General features: G+C 46.9%; 1 protein-coding gene across 1 annotated transcript in view; it reads right to left on the bottom strand.

The window, feature by feature from the left end:
* The window catches only part of WWC2 (WW and C2 domain containing 2), a 202420-nt gene extending 186351 nt beyond the window's left edge, over positions 1–16069 (bottom strand). The window contains exon 1 of the mRNA XM_039250692.1: positions 15725–16069. Within this exon, the coding sequence (XP_039106623.1) occupies positions 15725–15855 (131 nt within the window). The 5' untranslated portion in view covers positions 15856–16069. The remainder of the gene's footprint in view (positions 1–15724) is intronic.
* Between the last annotated feature and the right edge of the window lie 4218 nt (positions 16070–20287).

Raw genomic sequence — 20287 nt, forward strand, 5'->3', positions numbered from 1 at the left:
CCTGTAAACGGTTTTGTTTCAGTAAGCAGAAAGTTATGTACATAATAATAAATAGGGTCCAGAAGTGATTACAGAAAATGCAGGTTTTTATCCCAATCACAGTCTTACTCCCCAGAAATGGCTGCTAATAAGGCCTTCCTTGCTCAAAACCATTCCCGTGGACAAGTACCAGAAGGCAGGGGTGTGGAGGCGTGCGTGCGCGCTTTAGCTTAGACAGAACCACAGCAGAGATGTTTTGTGTCTCAGCACCTATACGTCATTATTGGTTCACAGTATTTGACTTCTATGTGCCATGATGGTTCAATATGAATAAAGATGTTTTTTAATAAATATATACGCATTCACACACGCGCGCGCGCACACACACGTGTGCGCACACACTTTTTCAGACAGCTGACCTCGTGACCTTAAAAATTCTAAAATAACTAGTTTTCCAACTAAGTGATTCCTCACTTTCCTGTTCAAGGCCACAAAAGGAAAACCAGCTTACCTGTTTTTTTTTCTCATCTTGAAATTATTAATTAACTTAGAAGGAGTTCATCTTAAAGTAGTGAAAACATCCTTTCTATACTTGCAAAGGTACCTTTTCATCTCCACGGCTATGACGTCACCTTTGATATCTTGATAAAACCAGATATCTAGAAGATTTCCATTTCCACTGTGACTTTTTTTTTAAAAAAAACCCAGCAACAAACAAATTCAAGCTCTTTGGACAGATTGCTTAAGAACTCTAGAATTATCAGGGTGCCTGGGTGGCTTAGTCGGTTAAGCATCCGACTTTCGCTTAGGTCATGATCTCGCGGTTCGTGGGTTCGAGCCCCACGTCGGGCTCTGTGCTGACTGCCAGCTCAGAGCCTGTCGCCTGTTTCAGTCTGTGACTCCCTCTCTCTCTGACACTCCCCTGCTCACACTGTCTCTCTCTCTCTCTCCTAGAAATAAATAAAACATTAAAAAAAATTAAAAAAAAAAAGAACTCTAGAATTAGCACTGTGGACGACCATCAGGATAAAGAACTTAAAGACGGCCCTTGGAACAAGAATTGACAAGGGCGGAAAGGAAATGAACTTCGTATACAAGAAAGAGGCAGGGGCTGGGTGACTACCCGTCTGGAATACTACAGGCTCATTTTAAATTCCGACTAATCTTATTCCAGAATGTGTTTTAGGGTTAGCATGCTAACCCTCTGCTTTTAAAAACGGTATCTTAACCAAAAAAGTAAAAAGCAAAAACCCAAATTCCATTTTGAGAATTAAAAATAAGATTTCCATTTGAAACAGAAATCGCCATTTCCCAACATACAAAGCACGCGGCCGTAGAGACGCGGGCAGGAGGAAGAGCCAACACCCCTTCCTTGAGGTGGACAGCTCGGCGGGAGGTGCCGAAACCTTGAAGAAGAAAGTTCTGTTCTTTCCCTGCAAACCGTAGAAAGGACTGGCGCTTCAGAGATGGTTCTCCAGAGCGGGCTGGGCAGGGGCAGGAAAGCAGGAAGGCCAAGGGCGTCTCTTCCCGGAGCCCTGGATTCTCCGAGGAAGAAGTCAGGACACTGTAAGTCCCTAACCCGGCCATTGCCAGCCCTGCTTGCTGCCTGGGACCGGGGAGCTGGCTTCCTCGTCCGGCCGGCCAGATTCCTAGCGCCCTTCCGGAGAGCGAGCTCGGGGACATCCGTCAGGCGACACAGGCGACCGACGCTCTCCCGATTCTCATTCAAATGGGCCAACCTGAGTCCTTGACAGCCACCACTAATTTAGGTAAACACAGCTAGTTTAAACAGCACAAAGGAACGTAATCAAAAATCACACACCAGAATCAAACAGCAAGCCTAAAGCAATCACCAGGAGTCAGTGAAGTTTAGACTGCAGGAGGGTGGAAGGCAATGGAACAAACACTCTGGGACAAAAGAGGTCTTTTAAGAGGGAAATACAGTGTGGTGGGGGGGAGGGGGAGCAGCAAGGCAAAGTTCTTAAAAAAAAGAAAAAAGTTGGGAAATTTCAGATAAGTCATGGTTTTTCTATGCAAACCACTACACACAGCTTCTTTTCAGCCACAACAGTAACCGCAGTCAGAAGACCCACCGACTAAAAGGACTCAATGCCAGGCTACTCGCTGCAGCCCCGTAAAGTCTTTCCTCATTTGAATAGTATTTTAGGAATGTTTTGTCAATGTGTTGGATGATTATTGACTTCTGCATTCTTCCCTTCTCCATGATAATCATGGTCATAGGAGCGATTTATTTTATAAGTACAACAGTCACAACAGTAAATGATGGCTATTTTTTAACCTGTTAAAATTCATATATTTACTTGTCTACGTTTCTTTAAAAAGGGGAAGGTTAACTTTAACAACTGTTGCTCATAGCAACACAGGAACAAAAGATTTTTCCCATGCATAATCTAAGCATTTAATTAAAATTCACAAACTTGGGTCTCAAACCAAGTCAAAAGTAGAAATGTAAGAATACAAGATCTCCAAACAGAAGCAGATACACGATATATTGTGCATAATATTAAAAAAAAAAAAGTGCAGCAACTTGTGCTAGGGTTAAAGAATATACAAGTGACGAGATTCCTTTAGAACCATCGTTTTAGTGACGGCTATATTCTTCCAGGTAAGTAAATCAAACAAAACTCCACCACACTCCCTCTCAATTTCTATCACCTCCCATTTATGAAGGCTAGAGCTTGACTCCAAATCTAAGCAGCACAAACCAAACATGACAGAGCAATTTACAGAAAAAGATTATTTTCCCCCAAGACTGACGCTCAACCACAAAAGTCAAAGCAAAAAACAATTCCAATCAGGGTCTGTAATGTACACACTTGTGGTGAAACCAAGGTACTCTCAGACAGTGGATCGCCCAGCAGGGTTTACGTCAATGAAAGAGACAGAGCTCTAGAAAAGAATCTGGAAGAGCTGGGATTCAGCTTTATGCTTTGAAAATTCTCTATCCTTACTCATCGGTTCACCTGGAGGGGTGCAGGTAGCATAGGGCACACTTGGGAAAGTGACAATTCCACAGAAGCCTGGATTGGGAGAAGGCTGTGGTACAAGGTCAAAGGGTTTTTACAACCAGAAGGCAAGGATAAAGAGGATTTGTAGCACATGGGATCTCAGCATCTGAAGGAACTCAAAGCGTTGGAATAAGGCGGAGGCGACAAAATCAACTCAGGTTTACCTGAGTACCAAAAATGCACAAGAGATTGTGTGGGGTGTCCTGGGAGGGACCTGAATAAACAACGGCGTATGGGACTTAACCAAATAGAGCCTACCAACTTGTTCAGGAAAATTAAAAAGTCTGAAAAACTAATAGTTCAGTTTGAATGGGGAAAACACATGCACAATTAGGTTTAATACAGATGCAAAAAACAAGCGGTGGGTTTAGGGCATTCGCAGACTGCAGGCGGCTAAGCTGTTTAGGGAAGCTCCAAGTGTGGAAACTTTGCTACGTACTGGTTATGACTTCCAACCTCAAACAGGAGACCAAGGGCTCTTCTCAGCAGTTGTCAGAGGCAGAACTTGGTTGGATACACAGCTCTGGGGTCAGAGGGTCATGGGTGAGTTCTGCCACCACTGTGTAACAGTTCTGTGCCTGAGACAAGGCACATAACCTGTTCAGCTCTGGCTTCTGAAAATGGGGGCAATCACGGTACCTACCAAAGGTTTCATTGATTCGATAAATATTTATGAAGAGCTCCCACAGAACTAGGCACTGGCGTACAACAGTGAACAAGACAGACACAGTACGTACACTCATGGGGCCCAAGATGACATATGTGAAGGAGGCTCCGGTGACGGTCATAATGATGACCGGTCATCTTCGTCCTCATCATCTTTCACGTGGTGCAAAGTATAAGGGATGTGCCAATGAGGATAAATAAACCATCTATCTTAGCTGGAACAAAGTTTCACAAACAAACAAAAAACATCTGTACTGAGCCTCAGGCCTGTCCTTAGACCTGGGACCTCTTCTTTTCCTTCTCTCCCAGGGGCCTTAGCCCATTCTGCCATTTAAAATGGGGCACTTGGGTGGCGCAGTCAGTTAAGCATCAAACTTCGGCTCAGGTCATGATTTCGCAGTTCATGGGTTCGAGCCCCGTGTCAGGCTCTGTGCTGACAGCTCAGAGCCTGGAGCCTGTTTCAGATTCTGTGTCTCCCTCTCTCTCTGACCCTCCTCGGCTGGCTCGCTTGCTCGCGCTCTCTCTCTCTCTCTCAGAAATAAATAAAAACATTAAAAAAAATTTTTTTAAGTACTATCTACACCCAAATTACTATCTCAAGCTCTGAGCTGTCACCCAAACTCCAGACTCTATATCCAGCTGCCTGTCAGATATCGCCATGTGGATGTGCAGGCATCTCAGAGCTACGAACGTGAAAAAGAACTCTCAATCACTGACCCAGCCGCATACCAACTAGCTGTATTCCAGCCCTGGCCTTTCTCCATCAGTGACCAGCAAACCCTTCGCTCCTCTCCTTTCCTCATGCCTCACAGAGCCAACGCATGAGCAATTCTTTCACTTTTACCTAAAAAACATCCCAATCCATTCACTGCTCTCTACCACCAAAGCCAAGATCTAATGGTTTCTCACCTCAATCATCTCATTGCAGTAACACCTACTGCTTCTTCTCCACAGAGCAGTGACCTGTCTTTAAAAACGGATACAGTCTGGGGGCGCCTGGGTGGCTTAGTCAGTTGGGCGTCCGACTTTCGCTTAGGTCATGATCTCACGGTTCGTGGGTTCGGGCCCCGCGTCGGGCTCTGTGCTGACTGCCAGCTCAGAGCCTGGAGCCTATTTCAGAGTCTGTATCTCCCTCTCTCTCTGACCCTCTCCTGCTCACACTGTCTCTCTCTCTCTCTCTCTCTCCTAGAAATAAATAAAAATATTTTAAAAATAAATAAATAAATAAATAAAAACAGATACAGTCTCACAAAGAAACGTTTCCTCTATGGAAAGACGGAAACACACACATGCACACCCTACCTCCATTCAACTTAAAACTCCTCTATGGCTCCCAAATGCCCTTAAAACATCGACAGTCTGCAAGGCTTACCTGGTCGGACCCCTTTTCACCTCCCTGCCTCATTCTCACAAGACACTTGTCCCTCTGCATCTCTACACTGCAGTCACTCAGGCTGCCATTCACCTCCCTGGACGCACCAACCTCCTCTGCTCTTTAGGACAGTGCAGTCCACCAGAATGTTCGGGATGGAAACGTCCTAGACCTGCACATGTGGCTCCGGGCACTTAACCTGTGGCTGGTGAAACTGAGAAAGCAGATTTTTAACTTTATTTAGTTTTGATTAATTTAAAGAGCCACACACTCCCAGCAGCTAGCACACAGGACTGGGACGTCCCCCCTGCCTGGACTACTTTCCTCGCAGACCTTCACAGGGATTGCTCTTTCTTACCCTGATGTCTTGGTTAAACATCACTCCTCAGAAAGGCCTTTCCTCGCCACCCCACCCACAGTCGCTCCCACTGACACCATTTACCATGCCACCTTGTTTATTTTCATCAAAACAACATTCACTACTGTCTTTACCATTTCTCTTCCCTAAACTAGAATATAAAATCCACGCAAGGCGAGACCTTGCCTATTCCCTTCGATGCCATGTCCCCAAGACATATGTTAGGCATATCGTGTTTTTAACAAATCTTTGATGAAGGGTCGAATAAATGAATGAGCGAGTGAGTGACTAGGGGGTCAAGTCAGCAAGAGTAGGCTGGGGACAGATTACGGAAGCCGCTGGAAGAAGGCAAAGGTCCTTCAAATACTTACATTTCACGTATCTGGGAGTGGGGCTCTGCAGTTCTTAAGGGCCCCATGGGGACCGGCAGTGTACGCAGACAGCACGAAAGAACAGGGTACATGCAAAGTGGGCCTCCATCCTCAACTGACTCGAAATCAATTTCAAGAACATTAGTGATGCAGACACACAGAGGCTCCTTACATGTGAGACATTAGGAAACCTCTCAAGAATGGATCTATATACCTCGAAAGGCATCCCTCTGCTGGGGGCTGCAGACAGAGTATTAAGACAACCAAGTCAGCCCTGGAATCTGGATGTGCAACGGCAAACTTGGGCACTAATGTTCCGCCAAGTCAAATACCAGTTTAGAGTCATATGGTCCGATGGGAAATGTCATGAGCTGGGCCACTTGGCAGAAAGCGGGGGAAGGGAGGCAACGAGGGGTGAAGGTAAGCAAGGCAAGAAACCCCTAGCAAGTTCAGGCACCCTGACAGTCAGCAAAAAGGGAAGGAACACGTAGCATGGACAGAACAACTGGCCAGCCAGAAACAAACAGGCCCACACCTGTCAGCCAACAAAACGGACAGCTCAGCGACACCAAGGACAACATGGATCCCACACATCTGTCCGCTGATAGGAGTTCCAAGAAAAAAAAAAAAAAGACTGGCATTTAAATTAACTCTGAAAACCCGTACCACTAAGGAAACTGCAGAATAGTTTTATACTACATGACACTGCACGCTCTTCTGGTCTTTTGTGGTTAAACGTTGTGTACCAAGCCTTAAACTTTACTAAGGATCAGTGCCACTTGATAAAGTCACCTTCTCATAAAATGGTGCGACGTCAGTAAAGTACACAACACATTACAAGGTCTACCACGAAGACAGAATCTTAAACAGGAGTTCAGAGCACAGAGCTCTATACATCAGCGCTCACTACCGCTGTCAGCGCTCACGATCAGAGGTGGTGACCACTACACGACCCAGGCCACACTCGGAAAAGAGCAGCATGCACAGAAGCAGCGACAGGCCAAAAGAAAGCCTCGCTGCCTGCCAAACCCCGACACACTCATTTTTACAGAAATACCAGGGACACTTTTTAGCTAAAAGACAGTTGCTATGATCGTGATCAAGATAGTATACAGGGCCGCCTGGGTGGCTCAGGTGGTTTGATTATGGCTCAGGTCATGATCTCACGGTTCGTGGGTTCGAGCCCCACGTCAGGCTCTGTGCTGACAGCATGGAACCTGCTTGGGATTCTCTCTCTTTCTCCCTCTCTGCCCCTCCCCTGCTCCCTCTCTCTCTCTCTAAAAGAAAAAAAAAAGATAAACTATATATTTCTTTACATTTTCTACCACCACCACCACGGAGACCAAAGAAAGGTAAATGTACACCTCTGTTCAAATTCTCTGTCAGGACCACCTCAATTCGTCAAGTGGTACAGGAGTGGAAGACCAGATCCCAACGCTTCCCTCTGTGGGCCCACTACTCCCCGACCTCCCGGCTGGCTTCGTCCTTGGTGCTGCTCACCACGGGCCTCTCAGAACTATCATTTCTCTACTGGCATCAGGGCTAACAGCACAGAGTAATACCATCTTAGCCTTTTACAGCATCTCTGGAACACCGTTGGCTGTGACAGGCACCCGCTTTACAAAGGTCATACACAGACTGATTCTCTACTTGATCATTACTCTCTATCACAGGGAAGTCAGTGTGTCCAACTCTCAACATGGATCGCTACGTTTATCCTTCCAATTGTAAACCGTAAGCAGCTATGGTATCTCCAAAAGTTCATATTTGCCTGTTTTTGGAAAGCTTTATGTGACATGCTGTGTTTCGTTAAAAGCAACAAGGATATCAAGGCACCTCCTCACACTCAACTCAGCGTCCGCGTCTAATGCATCATTATACTACGCAGTGAGTAGAGCCCGGGCTACTTGTGACTGAAATGAACACCGAGGATGACTGACAAACATGCCATTTTATCACAGATCAGTATTTCTTCTAAATGCTTATATAAAATTTAAAGACTTTGTCATCTTACTTTGTATCAGAGGTCGGCAAAATCTTTCAGTAAAGGGCCAGAGTAAGTATTTTAAGCTTTGTGGCCCACATTCCATCTCTGATACATCTTCGTCTTCGTCTCTGTTTGTTTACAACCCTCTAATGATGTAAAAGCCATCCTCAGCTGGAGGGTTATACGGAGAGAGGGTTGCAGGCTGGGATTTGGCCCTTGGGCCATAGTTCGGCCACCTCTGCTTTTCAAGGATACCATAAAAACCACAATTATATAGCACGGTCACATTTTGACTAAAGAAAAACACTTCCAACTGTTTTGTGTGTTCTTTTTTGTAATCTTTTTAAAAGCAATTATTTTGGGGGAACAGTTTTCTAGAAAAAACAGAGTTTGCATAACTTCCATAGATCCCACACTCAGTTTCCCCTATAAGGATATTATGTTTAGTATTACTACAATCCATACTCTTTTCAGATTTCCTTAGCTTTTACCTATTGTCCTTGCTCTGTTCCAGGCCCCTATCCGGGCTGCCATATTACATTACTCATCATGTCCCCTGAGGCTCCTCTTGGCTGTGACGGTTTCTCAGGCTTTCCTTGTTTCCGATGACCACAATGGCTTTAAGGAACATGGGGCAGATATTTTATAGAATGTTCCTCTTTTGAGATTTGGTGGGTGCTTTCCTCATGATTATATTGGGGTTATGATAGTTTTGGGGGAGGAAGACCACAGAGGAAAAGTACCCTTGTCATCCCATCATATCAAGGCTACCTCAACAGGGGTCACCATCACTGTTGACATTGACCTTGATCACCAGGCTGAGGCAGGGTTTGCCAGGTTTCCTCCAATTGTTAAAAAAAAAAAAAAAAACTTAATAGGGTGCCTCGGTGGCTCAGGCAGTTAAGGGTCCGACTTTTGGGTTTCAGTTGGTTTCAGCTCATGTCATGATCTCAATATTTGTGAGTTCGAGCCCAGCATCAGGCTCCACCCAGGCAGTATGGAGCGTGCTTGGGAATCCCTCTCTCCTTCTCTCTCTGCCCCTCCCATGCTCTCTCTCTCTCTATCAAAATAAATAAACTTTTTAAAAAATTACAAAATAAAAAAACAAAAAAAAAAAAGAACTTGAATCTTACCACATAGGACTAAACTAAAAGCATTTAAATGTCAAATCAGTTTTAATAAGTTAGTTATACGCATGCATTATGATTCATTATATGAGTCACATCTATGCCTCTTAACCATATCTTTTTGAGATGAAGACAAGAATTAGTATGTATTTTATCACTGCCTTCTACTTTGAATTCCTCTCAACTCCTCCTCCTCACTATTAGGCTAAATTAAAGGGATATCTAAGGAAAATCGAACGGACACAACCCAAATCTTCTTTCACTTTTTTTTAATTTTTAATTTTTTAAGATTTTTAACTTTTAAGGTTTTTTAAATTTTAGTTATTTTAAGAGAGAGAGAGAACGTGTGTGCACTTGAGCACGGGAGGGTCAGAGAGAGAAGGAGAAAGAAAATCCCAAGTAGACACTGTGGAGCCCTGTGCAGGGCTTGATCTCATGATCCTGGATCCTCAATAGATCATGACCTGAGCCGACACTTAACCCCCACATGGGTGCCCCTTCTTTCACTTTTAAATGCTGCTTATGCAAACTACACTGGGGTGGCCTGACTGGGGACTCTAGACCACTCAGCAGGCTGGCACAGTGAAAGCTGCTGAATAACTTCTATCTTCCACTTCAGTGTTAAAATGATACAAAGTGGTCAGATGGGGGAAACAGGGAAGAGCCATGTGAGACTAAAAAGCACTAAGGTCTCTTACCTAACTTTTTCTGGCCAGGTAGTAAGCAAGAGGACACAAAAAGGTAGGGTGAGTAGGAAGGGCTAAAAGGCTAGAAGAAAGGCGGGAAAGTTTTGGGTCACATTAAGGCTGTCAAAGCACTCTGAAAAGGGAAAAGCAAATCCAAACCACATTCAGATACTACCTCATACCCACCAGAAATGCTTTAAATTCACACACACACACACACACACACACACACACACACAGAAAATAACAAGTGTCGGTGAGGATGTGGACAAACTCACCAACTTTGGACACTGCTGGTGGGAATGGAAAATGGTGCAGCCACCGTGGAAAATGGTTTGGCAGATCCTCCAACAGTTAAACATGGAATTACCATATGACGTAGCAGTTCCACTGCGAGGTATCTACCCAAGCAAGCTGAAAACATACATCCATTCAAAAATGAAGCCTGAATGTTCACAGCAACATTATTTGGAATAGCCAACAAGTGGAAACAACCCAAATGCCCATCAACTGACAAATGGACAGTGTTTATGGCGTATCCATACAATAGAATATTATTCAAAGCCATAAAAAGGAATGAAGCTCTGACATGTGTTATGACATACATAAAACTTGACAACACTGTGCTATGTGAAAGAAGCCAGACACAGAGGACACATACCGTATGACTCCATTTATATGAAATGTCCAGGGTACGTACAACCATGAGGACAGAAAGTAGATTAGTTTTTGCCAGAGGCAGCAGGGGTGGGGAAAGAGTGGGTACAGGATCTCTTCCTGGGGTGATAAAAATGTTCAGGCATTACACAATGGTTATGGTTGCACAACACTGTGAATATACTAAAAATCACTTATTGGTATACTTTAGAATGGTTAAAATAGTGAATTTTATGTGATTTATCTCAATAAAAAACAAAATAAGTAACTGGAAGAAAAAGCCACCGAAGATAGTGAAGACATTCTGAATCTATATATTTGATAAATTACTTTTAACCCACAACGTACATACACACGGTCTCGAAACTTCCCTTTCCTATTCTATATACTTCTGTGATCATTTCTCCATCTTTCCAATAACAGGAGCTTCAGAAATGAGAAGTTAGTCCAAAATTCTAATAAGAAATCAGGTCAACCAATTTTAAATCAAGTTCACGGACTCAGGCCCTAACTCAAGGAATTTACATTGCATTAGGGCTCACACTATGTGCTACCATTTCGGTAACTCCCCCATCAGCAAAATGAAGGTGGCCACGCCCCTCTTTAATGGTGGCATCTTTTTTTCCTAGAGACATTTACTTGACAAAAGTTAGAGGGTGCCATTTATAAGGCACCAAGTCCCACAGTCAGGCCACAAATCACAAGGGCTGACTATGTAACTCACAATTTAGTGATTTACAGCTAAAAAAAAAAATCACTTATTTATAAATAATAGTCTTTCTGGAAAAAGCAAGTATTGCCCTAAGTCTTCCAACAAAATTAAAATGCAAACTATGGACTATGAAAGTCACTGCAGAAATCTCAATGCTAATGCTAAGCCACCACGACGCCCTCCTGCAAGCATTATAGCACCCTGTGTTGAAAACGAGAAATACTTCTTTGGGTGTTTTTGGACAACAGCACCGTAGAGCTTAAGTTAGTGCTTCCCAGAGTGATTTTTTTCAAAGCAAAACAAAACAAAAAACACAAAAACCCCTTCTTTTAACAACCTCTCCACACTTCAAAAACCATAATCACTCAAATATTCACAGTAACCACTTGGCACCCGAACTCAGCTGGCCGGGAGGGACGACTTCCGGCAAGATCTACGACAACGGCAGTTGTGATTAAGGCTGCAAGGGCTGATTTTGTTTTCTTTGCTCTTAGAAGTAATTCCCATATTTATACTATTAGTCAAAATGTAGCGGCTTAATTCTCTCATTATTTTTAATCTAACTGGAAAATCAATTGTCTCTGGTCGTTGGTGGTTATGGGTTTATTTGCTGAAAGCCGAACAATGAGCAACTGGAAACAGGAGAGGGGCTCAACTAGCATTCTTTCATTAATTTAACAACTTTCTTCATTAATTGACCTAAGCAACATTCATTTAACATGTACCATCTACAAAGGACACAGAAAGCAGTAATAAGCAATTAGGTCTCTTGAGGAATTTACCCTCTAACGGGAGGGTGAGCAAAATTACTTGCTTTGACTTTGAAAGAAAGACAATACAGAGTTCCTCAGAGCCTAATCACGTGCCATAAACTGGGTGTACAGAGCCAAGAGTTAGCTCAGCCATCAAGGATACCCAGCTGACATCCTCTTCCTCCTCACAGTCAACCGCCCCACCCCCCAGAACTTCTTCCCTTCAGTTAGAAAGCACACAGATCGCTCTATATCTGACCCCAGCCATAAACCAAAGACTATAAATCGGCACGTTTTGGTGTGGTGGTAAATCTCTCACGTTCAACTAGTCAAAGTTATCGTATCTCCGGATAACGCTGAATCCAAGGACAGAAACAGAAAAATTCTACTGAGAGTTTCTACCACCATTCACCCGGTGTCTGAGGCCTGCCCACCTCAGCCCTCTAGTCTCTTCAGAGGCAATGAATCCATCAGACCTTTTCCTCCTATGTCGAATGTAGCCGTTTTTTTTTTTTTAAGCACCACACCATTTGGCCATGATCTATGAGCCACCATAAACACCAACTGGTGTGGTCAAAGGGTATCCATGGTGGGCCAAATAAGAGGCGAGGGAGGAAGCAGACCTGCAAAATAACAGTTGACCCACTGGAGGGTGGCGGAGGGGAGCAAGGAATCATGGACTGGGAGATTGCCCCAGGATTGGTGATGGGGGGCGGGTGGGAGGGCAAAGTCAAGCCGGTTACAGTAAAACTGTAATCTATTCAGGAATGAGACAGAGCCCTTAACTCCTCCCCACACAGAACTTCTAACGTGCGCAAGACTACACTGAATTTCCAAGTTCTACCTGGCCCCGCACTTCTGATTGGTGGGGTCACTGGTAGGCCTTGAGCCTACATGTACCTAAGAATCATAAAAAGGGAAGAGGAGCCTTTGAATACCAATAAAGACAGGTCGATTGGCCTGAAAAATCAACACTGGGCCTTAAAGAGGTTCTACACCCGAACACCTCTGAGCATGTCCAGGTACCCAGCCGTCTACAGGAGCGACACAGGACACGGGCTCTCGAGTCCACCTATCTGGCTTCAAATCCTGGCCACTTTTAACAGCAATGGCATCTCTCCACTTCCTCATCTGTGACTGCAAGATAACACTAGCATCTGCCTCATAGGACTAATGAGAGAAGAGGAGGTCACAGTTAAGGAGCTTAGCACAGTGAATGTCACACAATAAACACTGAATACATCCGTGCTAGCACATCCACTAGTGCCAGCGGTAACGTGAACTATCCCTCAGTTCCCGAACTGGAATGACACCACCACAACCACGACCATTGGCTGGGCCCTAATTACGGACCCCTGACTACCCCCTATGAGTTGGTTACTTCTAACCATTTTAGAATTGGAAATGGGGGTTTAGAGGAGCCCACAAACTCACCTAAGCTTACTCAGTCAGTAAGTGGTGGGCGATAAAAGCTCTGATCTTGTCCCAGGAAAGTCTGCATTATGTCATCTACCCCCAAAAAGTCAAAAGTATTTTAATACTTCCAAAATCACTACGTATTGAACAAAATTAAGTTCTTGTAAAAGCCTCCAGCTTCTCCCCGCAAATATGCGTATTCATCTAAACAATCAGAAATACTTCACAGATTCTGATAGACTGTCACAATTTTTCTTAACATAAATAGAACTGGGTAACTCACCACGGCCATTTTAATTAAATGACTTTAAAGGTTCAAAAGTACTGCATACCCACAGTTTATCAAGTCACTTTTCTTTCAGGATTTGTCATGTGATTCGGTAGAAAAACGGGGCGCACTCCAAATGGCCTGTGTAACATCTCTTTTTCTGTAAGTTTGGTACGTGTCTAACAAAATTGACTAGGGTTCACAGTTGCTCCAAATATCCTCTCCCACCATCTCTTACACAATTTAAGAAGACCACAGTCACTTCGTTGCCCTAAAAGAAAATAATCGAATTTAAACTGAGTATTGTCAGTATTGACTCTGATCTCATAGAATCTTTTAAAACTCCCAGTGAGATCCAGAAATATTTATAACCCAAATTTATACTGCCAAATACTTAAAAGATCTAACCGCTTCAAAGAAAACCAGAATAATAACAAGTCATCTTAGTCAAAACTGTTTATCCACATCAAATGAATTGGTTATTGGTTACCCAGTTTCCTGAAAACAGAGTTCATAATAATTGTTAATCCATTAACAGTTTAAAATAAATGGCATGCTTAACTTGTTTAAGAAGTAGTGACATGGATAAGCAAGTTATTTCTTACTTCACCTTCTGTTTGCTTTACGTGGGTGTTACATATTCGTATCATCTTTGCTGGTAAATACGAATGAGACTATATAATAGAAGATGCAAAAGGAAAGAGAGGCTCCAAAATGCGGAAGTATTTCAAGAATTTGCCGCAATTTCAAGAGCCTGAAACTCCATGCATCAGAAAGCAGAATTACCACAGAACTGTAAAAGCCAAATATTTATACAGGTGCCTTAAAAGTCACTGCTGGGTGCACATCATCATCACTGACATTTACTATCTGTTAAATAGTTTCAAGTGCAAGGGCAGAAGTCAAATAACTGACCGGAGCAGGAAGTTTATGACAACAACTAATATGTCTGGAGAAACTGTGAAGGTGTGATGCTTGTCATAACTTTTTATCAGGCCAGCAACAGGCGGCCAGGCTGAGGAAAGCCAGAACCTCCGCACAAGTGCCTTTTCTCCTTGCGGAAGGGAAACCTACACTGATACCTTCATGGATAATTTAATAAGGACTGTCCATAAATTTATAATGTCATTTATGACTTTTTTACCATTACTCTTTAAGGGCTTTCAAAAACAATATTCTTAAAAGTTAACTGAGAACATAAAGTATGAAATTATTTCAGCTTCAAATTGAGAAAAGGGGCAATGTTTAATAGAAGCACCTAAAAAAAAAAAAAAGGTTATAAACCCCTAATATACAGTTAGGAACACCTCCTTAATGGCCAATTTACAAATTTACAGTCAGGACTATCTCCTATTATTCTTATAATAAATCTCACTGTAAGAAATTTTCCTTTGAAGGGAAATAAGAAAGATGGGATAAAGAGCCAACATTTCTGAACATTCAGCAAAACTTCGGCTCCGGAACGTCTTAGACGATGATTTGGCCATGCTTTTCCTCTACCTCCGAGCAGGACTATAAAGTGTGTGTTGAAAACTACAAGAAATCATGCGGAGTTCAAGTCTGGTTCAATGTTCATTGCACTTCTTTCTTCCAAACACAGTCTGCCTTTCCAAGATGCGGGGGCTCGGGTCAAGGTCTCAGGTGAGGGCAGTACGCAGTAAAAACCACCCACCCACCAAAGGTGTCTGTAAACTCTGAGGGGCAGAGCTAATTAATTACACCCAGAGCCAGGGCTCGGCGAAGAAGGGTGCCTGGAGCCCCCCTCCACGCCCAGGACCTCCGGCCTGAGCGGTGGCGCGCCCTCAAGAGCTGGCAGTCCAGGCTGGGAGCCAAGGACACCCAAGAGAGATGGATGCCACAGGTGGCTTGGTCGGCTGGGCCCCCACCTTGCACCCAGGCCTGCGGGGGGCTCCCGGCCCGTCCCAGTCTCCCGAAGGCCGAAGATACTCTCCAGCCCTAATCTGGCCCACTGGAGGCAGAGGCGAGCTCGCCACGGGGTTCGGTTCCCCCTCGGGGTCCGTTAGCCGGACAGGGAGTGCCAGCCCGAAGCGCCAGTTCCACCCTCGCCTCCCGGCCGGGAGTGTCTAAAGGTCCCAGGGGGCGTCGGGAAGGGAGCGGGCCAGGAGGCCCTGGAAGGGGCGGCTCCAACTGGCCCCCTCCGGGACTCCTCGCCCGCTGAAGGTCCCGCGCCTCCCTCCCGAGACCCCTCCCGGCACCCCGCGGCCGGCAACGCCCCACGCCCCCCGCGCCGCGGGCGCCGCCGACCGGCCGGATCTCCCGGACAACAGCCGCCGCCGCGCTCCTGAGGCGGGTCCCCGCGCCCACCCGCGGCCCGGCCGCCCACCTGTCCCGGGGGTCGATCCAGCTGGTCCTCCTGGTGTTGTGGTCGATGTAGAAGACCTTGCCGTCGTAGTCCCTGGCCTCCTCCCAGCCCCGGGGTAGCGGCAGCTGCCCGCTCCCGGCCCTCCTAGGCATGGTCGGCGGCCTCGCCGGCGAGCGGCGCCTCCATAGGGACCGGGCGCGGGACGCGGCGGGAACGCGAATGCCCGGCCCGGCCGCCGCACCCGACGCGGGCGCCGGCGGGGGGCTGCGGGGCGCGGGGCGCGGCGGGGCCACGCGCGGGGGACGCCTCAGGAAGCCCTGCTCTCGGCCCCGCCGGGGATCAGTCCACCATGTCTGCGTCGGAGCCGGCGAGCGAACCCTCCTCCTCCTCCTCCTCCTCCTCCTCGCGGCTGCAGCCGCTGCCTCCGCCTCTTCCTCCTCCTCCTCCCAGTCCCCCTGTGGCCGCCGAGGGTCGCGGCGCCCAGGCTGCCCAAGCCGCCGCCGTCTGGGCTCGGATCCGGGAAGCTCGGCGGCGCGGCGGCCGCGGCGGCGACGGGCCTCCTCATTTGCATGCTATTAGCATGCGCCCCGCCCCCGCCCGCCCCTCCCCGCGCTGGGCTCATCTGCATGCACATTCCTCGCCGCCACATTCCAGGGCTTAACCCTGCAGCTCCCGGGGCCTGCTGCCCGACCCGGGGCGCTGGGCCGAGCCCGGGGCGGGGGCGGAGGGGGGGGCTGGGGGACCAGGTGGGAGGGAAGAGGGCGAAGGAATGCGCCCTTCGCCCCCTCCCCTTGACCCCAAATATCTCCCTGCGGCCAAAGGCCTTGGGTTTTGTAGAGTTTCGGAACTGGAAGGAGCCGGAGAGCGCTCCGCAACCTTCGCAACTTCTTTCCGACTTCTAGGGAAACCACAAGACTTTCGAGAGGAAAGGGGTGGGGGAAGCGCTCCTCGGCGGAAAAAGTCCCAGCAACCAGCGAGGGTACAAAGGCTCCCCCACGCCGCTCCTTCGGAACCCGAGGGCGGTTCGGAGTGGTGGAAAAGGGGGAAATGCCCCGAAAGCGCTTCGAAGCGTGTCGGTGGCGTGTCCGGGGCGGCGTCGCCCCTGCGGCCTCTGCAGGGCGCCTGGCCCTCCATGACCTCAGCCCAGAGGCCACGGGCCGCGCTGCGGAAAGCGAAGGCGGGTCCAGCGGTCCCGGAGCGCTGCGACACGCCTGCCCCTGTGGCCTGCGGGGGAAACTCCAGCCCGACCCTGCGAAGCGACTGCCTCCCACCCCCACGCGGGCCAGGGACCAGAAGGCACCCTAGCCTTCAGCCGGGTCGGGCCTATCTACCCGCAGGGGCCAGGCCAGCCACCGGGACCCTCTGCCGCTGGCCTCCGCTGCAGAGGGAACCAGTCCCCCACCCGAACCCCCTGTGGCCAAGAAGGTGTGGGCCACCACGCTGGAGGGAGCCCACTGCGGCCCGGAGGCCAGGCTTTCCCAGGCCCTGGATGCATCCTAGGTGGAAGGCGGATCCTCTCTTACTTACCCCACAAGCATTTCTCTATTCATCCCCTCCTGATTCCTGGTGGGCACTGAACAGGGGCTGCACCTTGGGCTCCAGGTAAGGCAGTGCCAGGAGCCGAAGGACTGGCAGCCCTGGCGCAGGACGTTCAGCCCCCAGCCCCTGGGGGTCTCCCAGGCCCAAAACTATTCTCCAGCTGGGTCTACACCATCCCCCATTCATATTCTTCGGGTGACTAACGGCTTCTTATAAAGTATGGGGCACCTGGGTGGCTCGGTCTGTTAAGCATCCAGCTCTGGCTGAAGGATCTCATGGTTGGAGGGCTCCAACGCTGTGCTGACACCTGGGAGCCTGGAGCCTGCTTTGGTTCCTGTGTCCCCCGCCACCACCCCCCACCACCGCCCCTCCCCACTCTCTCTTTGGCTATCTCTCTTTCTCAAAAGAAAATTAAAACATTAAAAATAAATTTTAAATAAAACACCCTGAAAAAGGTCCCCGGAGCTCTTGGTGTGAATTCACTGAATCTCACTGGGTTAATGCGGAATGACTTCCCCACCTTGTGCGGGACACAGTGGAGTCAGATAGGGGCTTTCAGAGGGTTTGGAGCAACGTCTCTCTCCTGGATTCACAGACCAGTAACGGAGTCAAGTGACCTAGGATTCACAAGGGTGCACGGCACCGTGGTTTCAGGGAGCAGCTGCCCCAGGGATGTGGTCGGCTTTCGAATTCCCAGGGAGTTGGCCCATCTGCAGTCAGTCCTGAAGGTGGAGGAGTGAGGTCCTGAAAAGTAAAGGACAGAGAGCCCGGCTTGGAACAGCTTCAAGGCAGCGACCGGACTTGCCTTCTTCCCCAGGAGTTGTAGAAAGAGTTATATTTGCACTTGGAGTAGAAACTAAACCACCAGAAACTCTGGAGAGCAGGAGGTGAGGAAGGGAGTCATCCAACGAATCTAATCCCTGTGTCCTTCCAGGTCTTCCAAAGAGAAGCCCCCAACTCCTGGTCCCTTGATCTGCCCCCGCGGCACTGATCAAGACATGGTCACACAAGGCAAGCTTCTCTAGTTCCTCGTGAGATGTGACATCCTGGTGGGTAATTTTAAATTAGGACCTCTGAATGGTATGAAAAAAATGAGGCCTGGCTAACACTAATTTCTCACACTACTAAGGTATGAGAAGGTGAAGGAGCTTTGTTTTGGACGGCTCTGAACTGGCTCACTGACTAGCATGGCCAAAATTTGTGTTCTAGTATGCTAATAACATCATTCAGCAACCCAGCCAAACAATTCTTCTTGTTTCAGCCTTCCTTCCGGCCTCCCGCACCTACCCATTAGAAAACACGTATTATACTAAAATGTCTGCATCCTGCTATAAAAAAAAAAAAGATACCTTTGCTGTTGCCACATTTTGTTTCATTGAATTTGTACCAATGAATAACTGCAAAATACTCCTGTGTACAATTTCAAATTTGATAGGCTTTCAGATAAATATTTTTTAATGTTTATTTACTTTTGAGAGAGAGAAAGAAAGCATAAGTGGGAAAGGGGCAGAGAAAGAGGGAGGGAGGGAGGGAAGGAGACACAGAATCTGAAGCAGGCTCCAGGCTCCAAGCTGTCAGCACAGAGCCCAATGCAGAGCCTGAACCCACAAACTGTGAGATCTTGACCTGAGCTGAAGTCGGCCGCTTAACCCACTGAGCCACCCAGGTGCCCCTCAGATAAATATTTTTACCCAAACTTCTAAAACCAATGAGGATACCAAAATAGCACCCTGTGGTAAGACTGCATTTATTGTTCCATACATTGTGGGACTTCAAAAAGGTGCATTAAGTACATAAACAAAACTCTAAAGCAGTTAAGAGACAAGCTCCCTCCTTCTCCCCCACTTGTAGGCTCAGGAAACATTTGGTCACACAAAAGCAGTTAAGGTGACAAGTAAATCACTGCCCTATAGCTTTTTTGTCTTGATCAAGTTTGAACTCTGCTGTTCTGAGTTCACACAATTGCACAGTACCGTCCTTCCGGAGAATTCCTAACAGCGAAGACAATGAAATTTTATTTCATCTATATTCATACCTATAAAAAAGAAATAATGAATATCTCTGTTTCATAAATACATACATTTAGATTTCATTTGGGCTCCAGGTGATCACTGACAGAGAGTACCAAGTTCCCTCGGTGTAAGAAACTCTACACTAGCCACTGAGGAGTCTGTTTTCTGGCCCTCATTTCCCTTCTCTATCTGGCTTAACACCTTCCTGGTACTAATAGTCTGAGGGGAGAAGCTGCCACTAAACAAAATCCCCAAGGTCAATGTCTAAATCTGGGGGGGGGGGGGGGGGGCAGGAAGATTAGTGATATCTAAAATGAAAGTAGACCAGATGGCCAACAGACACATGAAACAATGTTCAGTGTCCCTCATCATCAGGGAAATACAAATCAAAATCACACTGAGATACCACCTCATGCTGGTCAGAGTGGCTAAAATGAACAAATCAGGAGACTATAGATGCTGGCAAGGATGTGGAGAAATGGGCACCCTCCTATATTGTTGGTGGGAATGTAAGCTGGTGCAACGCCTCTGGAAAACAGTGTGGAGGTTCCTCAAAACATTAACAGTAGAACTCCCCTATGACCCAGCAATAGCACTGCTAGGAATTTACCCAAGGGATACAGGAGTGCTGATGCATAGGAGCACATGTACCCCACTGTTCATAGCAGCACTCTCCACAATAGCCAAATCATGGGAAGAGTCCAAGTGTCCATCAACTGATGAATGGATAAAGGAGATGTGGTTTATATATACAATGGAATACTACTTGGCAAAGAGAAGGAATGAAATCTGGCCATTTATAGCAACATGGATGGACCTGGAGGGTATTATGCTGAGCAAAATAAGTCAGGCAGAATAGGCCAGATGCTCTATGTTTTCACTCATATGTGGATCTTGAGAAACTGAACAGAAGACCATGGGGGAGGGGAAGGGGAAAAAATAGATACAAACAGAGAGAGAGGGAGGCAAACCATAAGAGACTCTTAAATACAGAGAACAAACAAGGTTGATTGGGGAGCGGGGGAGAGAGGTA

Source organism: Hyaena hyaena, unplaced genomic scaffold, assembly GCF_003009895.1.
Source record: "Hyaena hyaena isolate Hyena2069 unplaced genomic scaffold, ASM300989v1 scaffold_377, whole genome shotgun sequence".
NCBI classification, from domain to species: domain Eukaryota; kingdom Metazoa; phylum Chordata; class Mammalia; order Carnivora; family Hyaenidae; genus Hyaena; species Hyaena hyaena.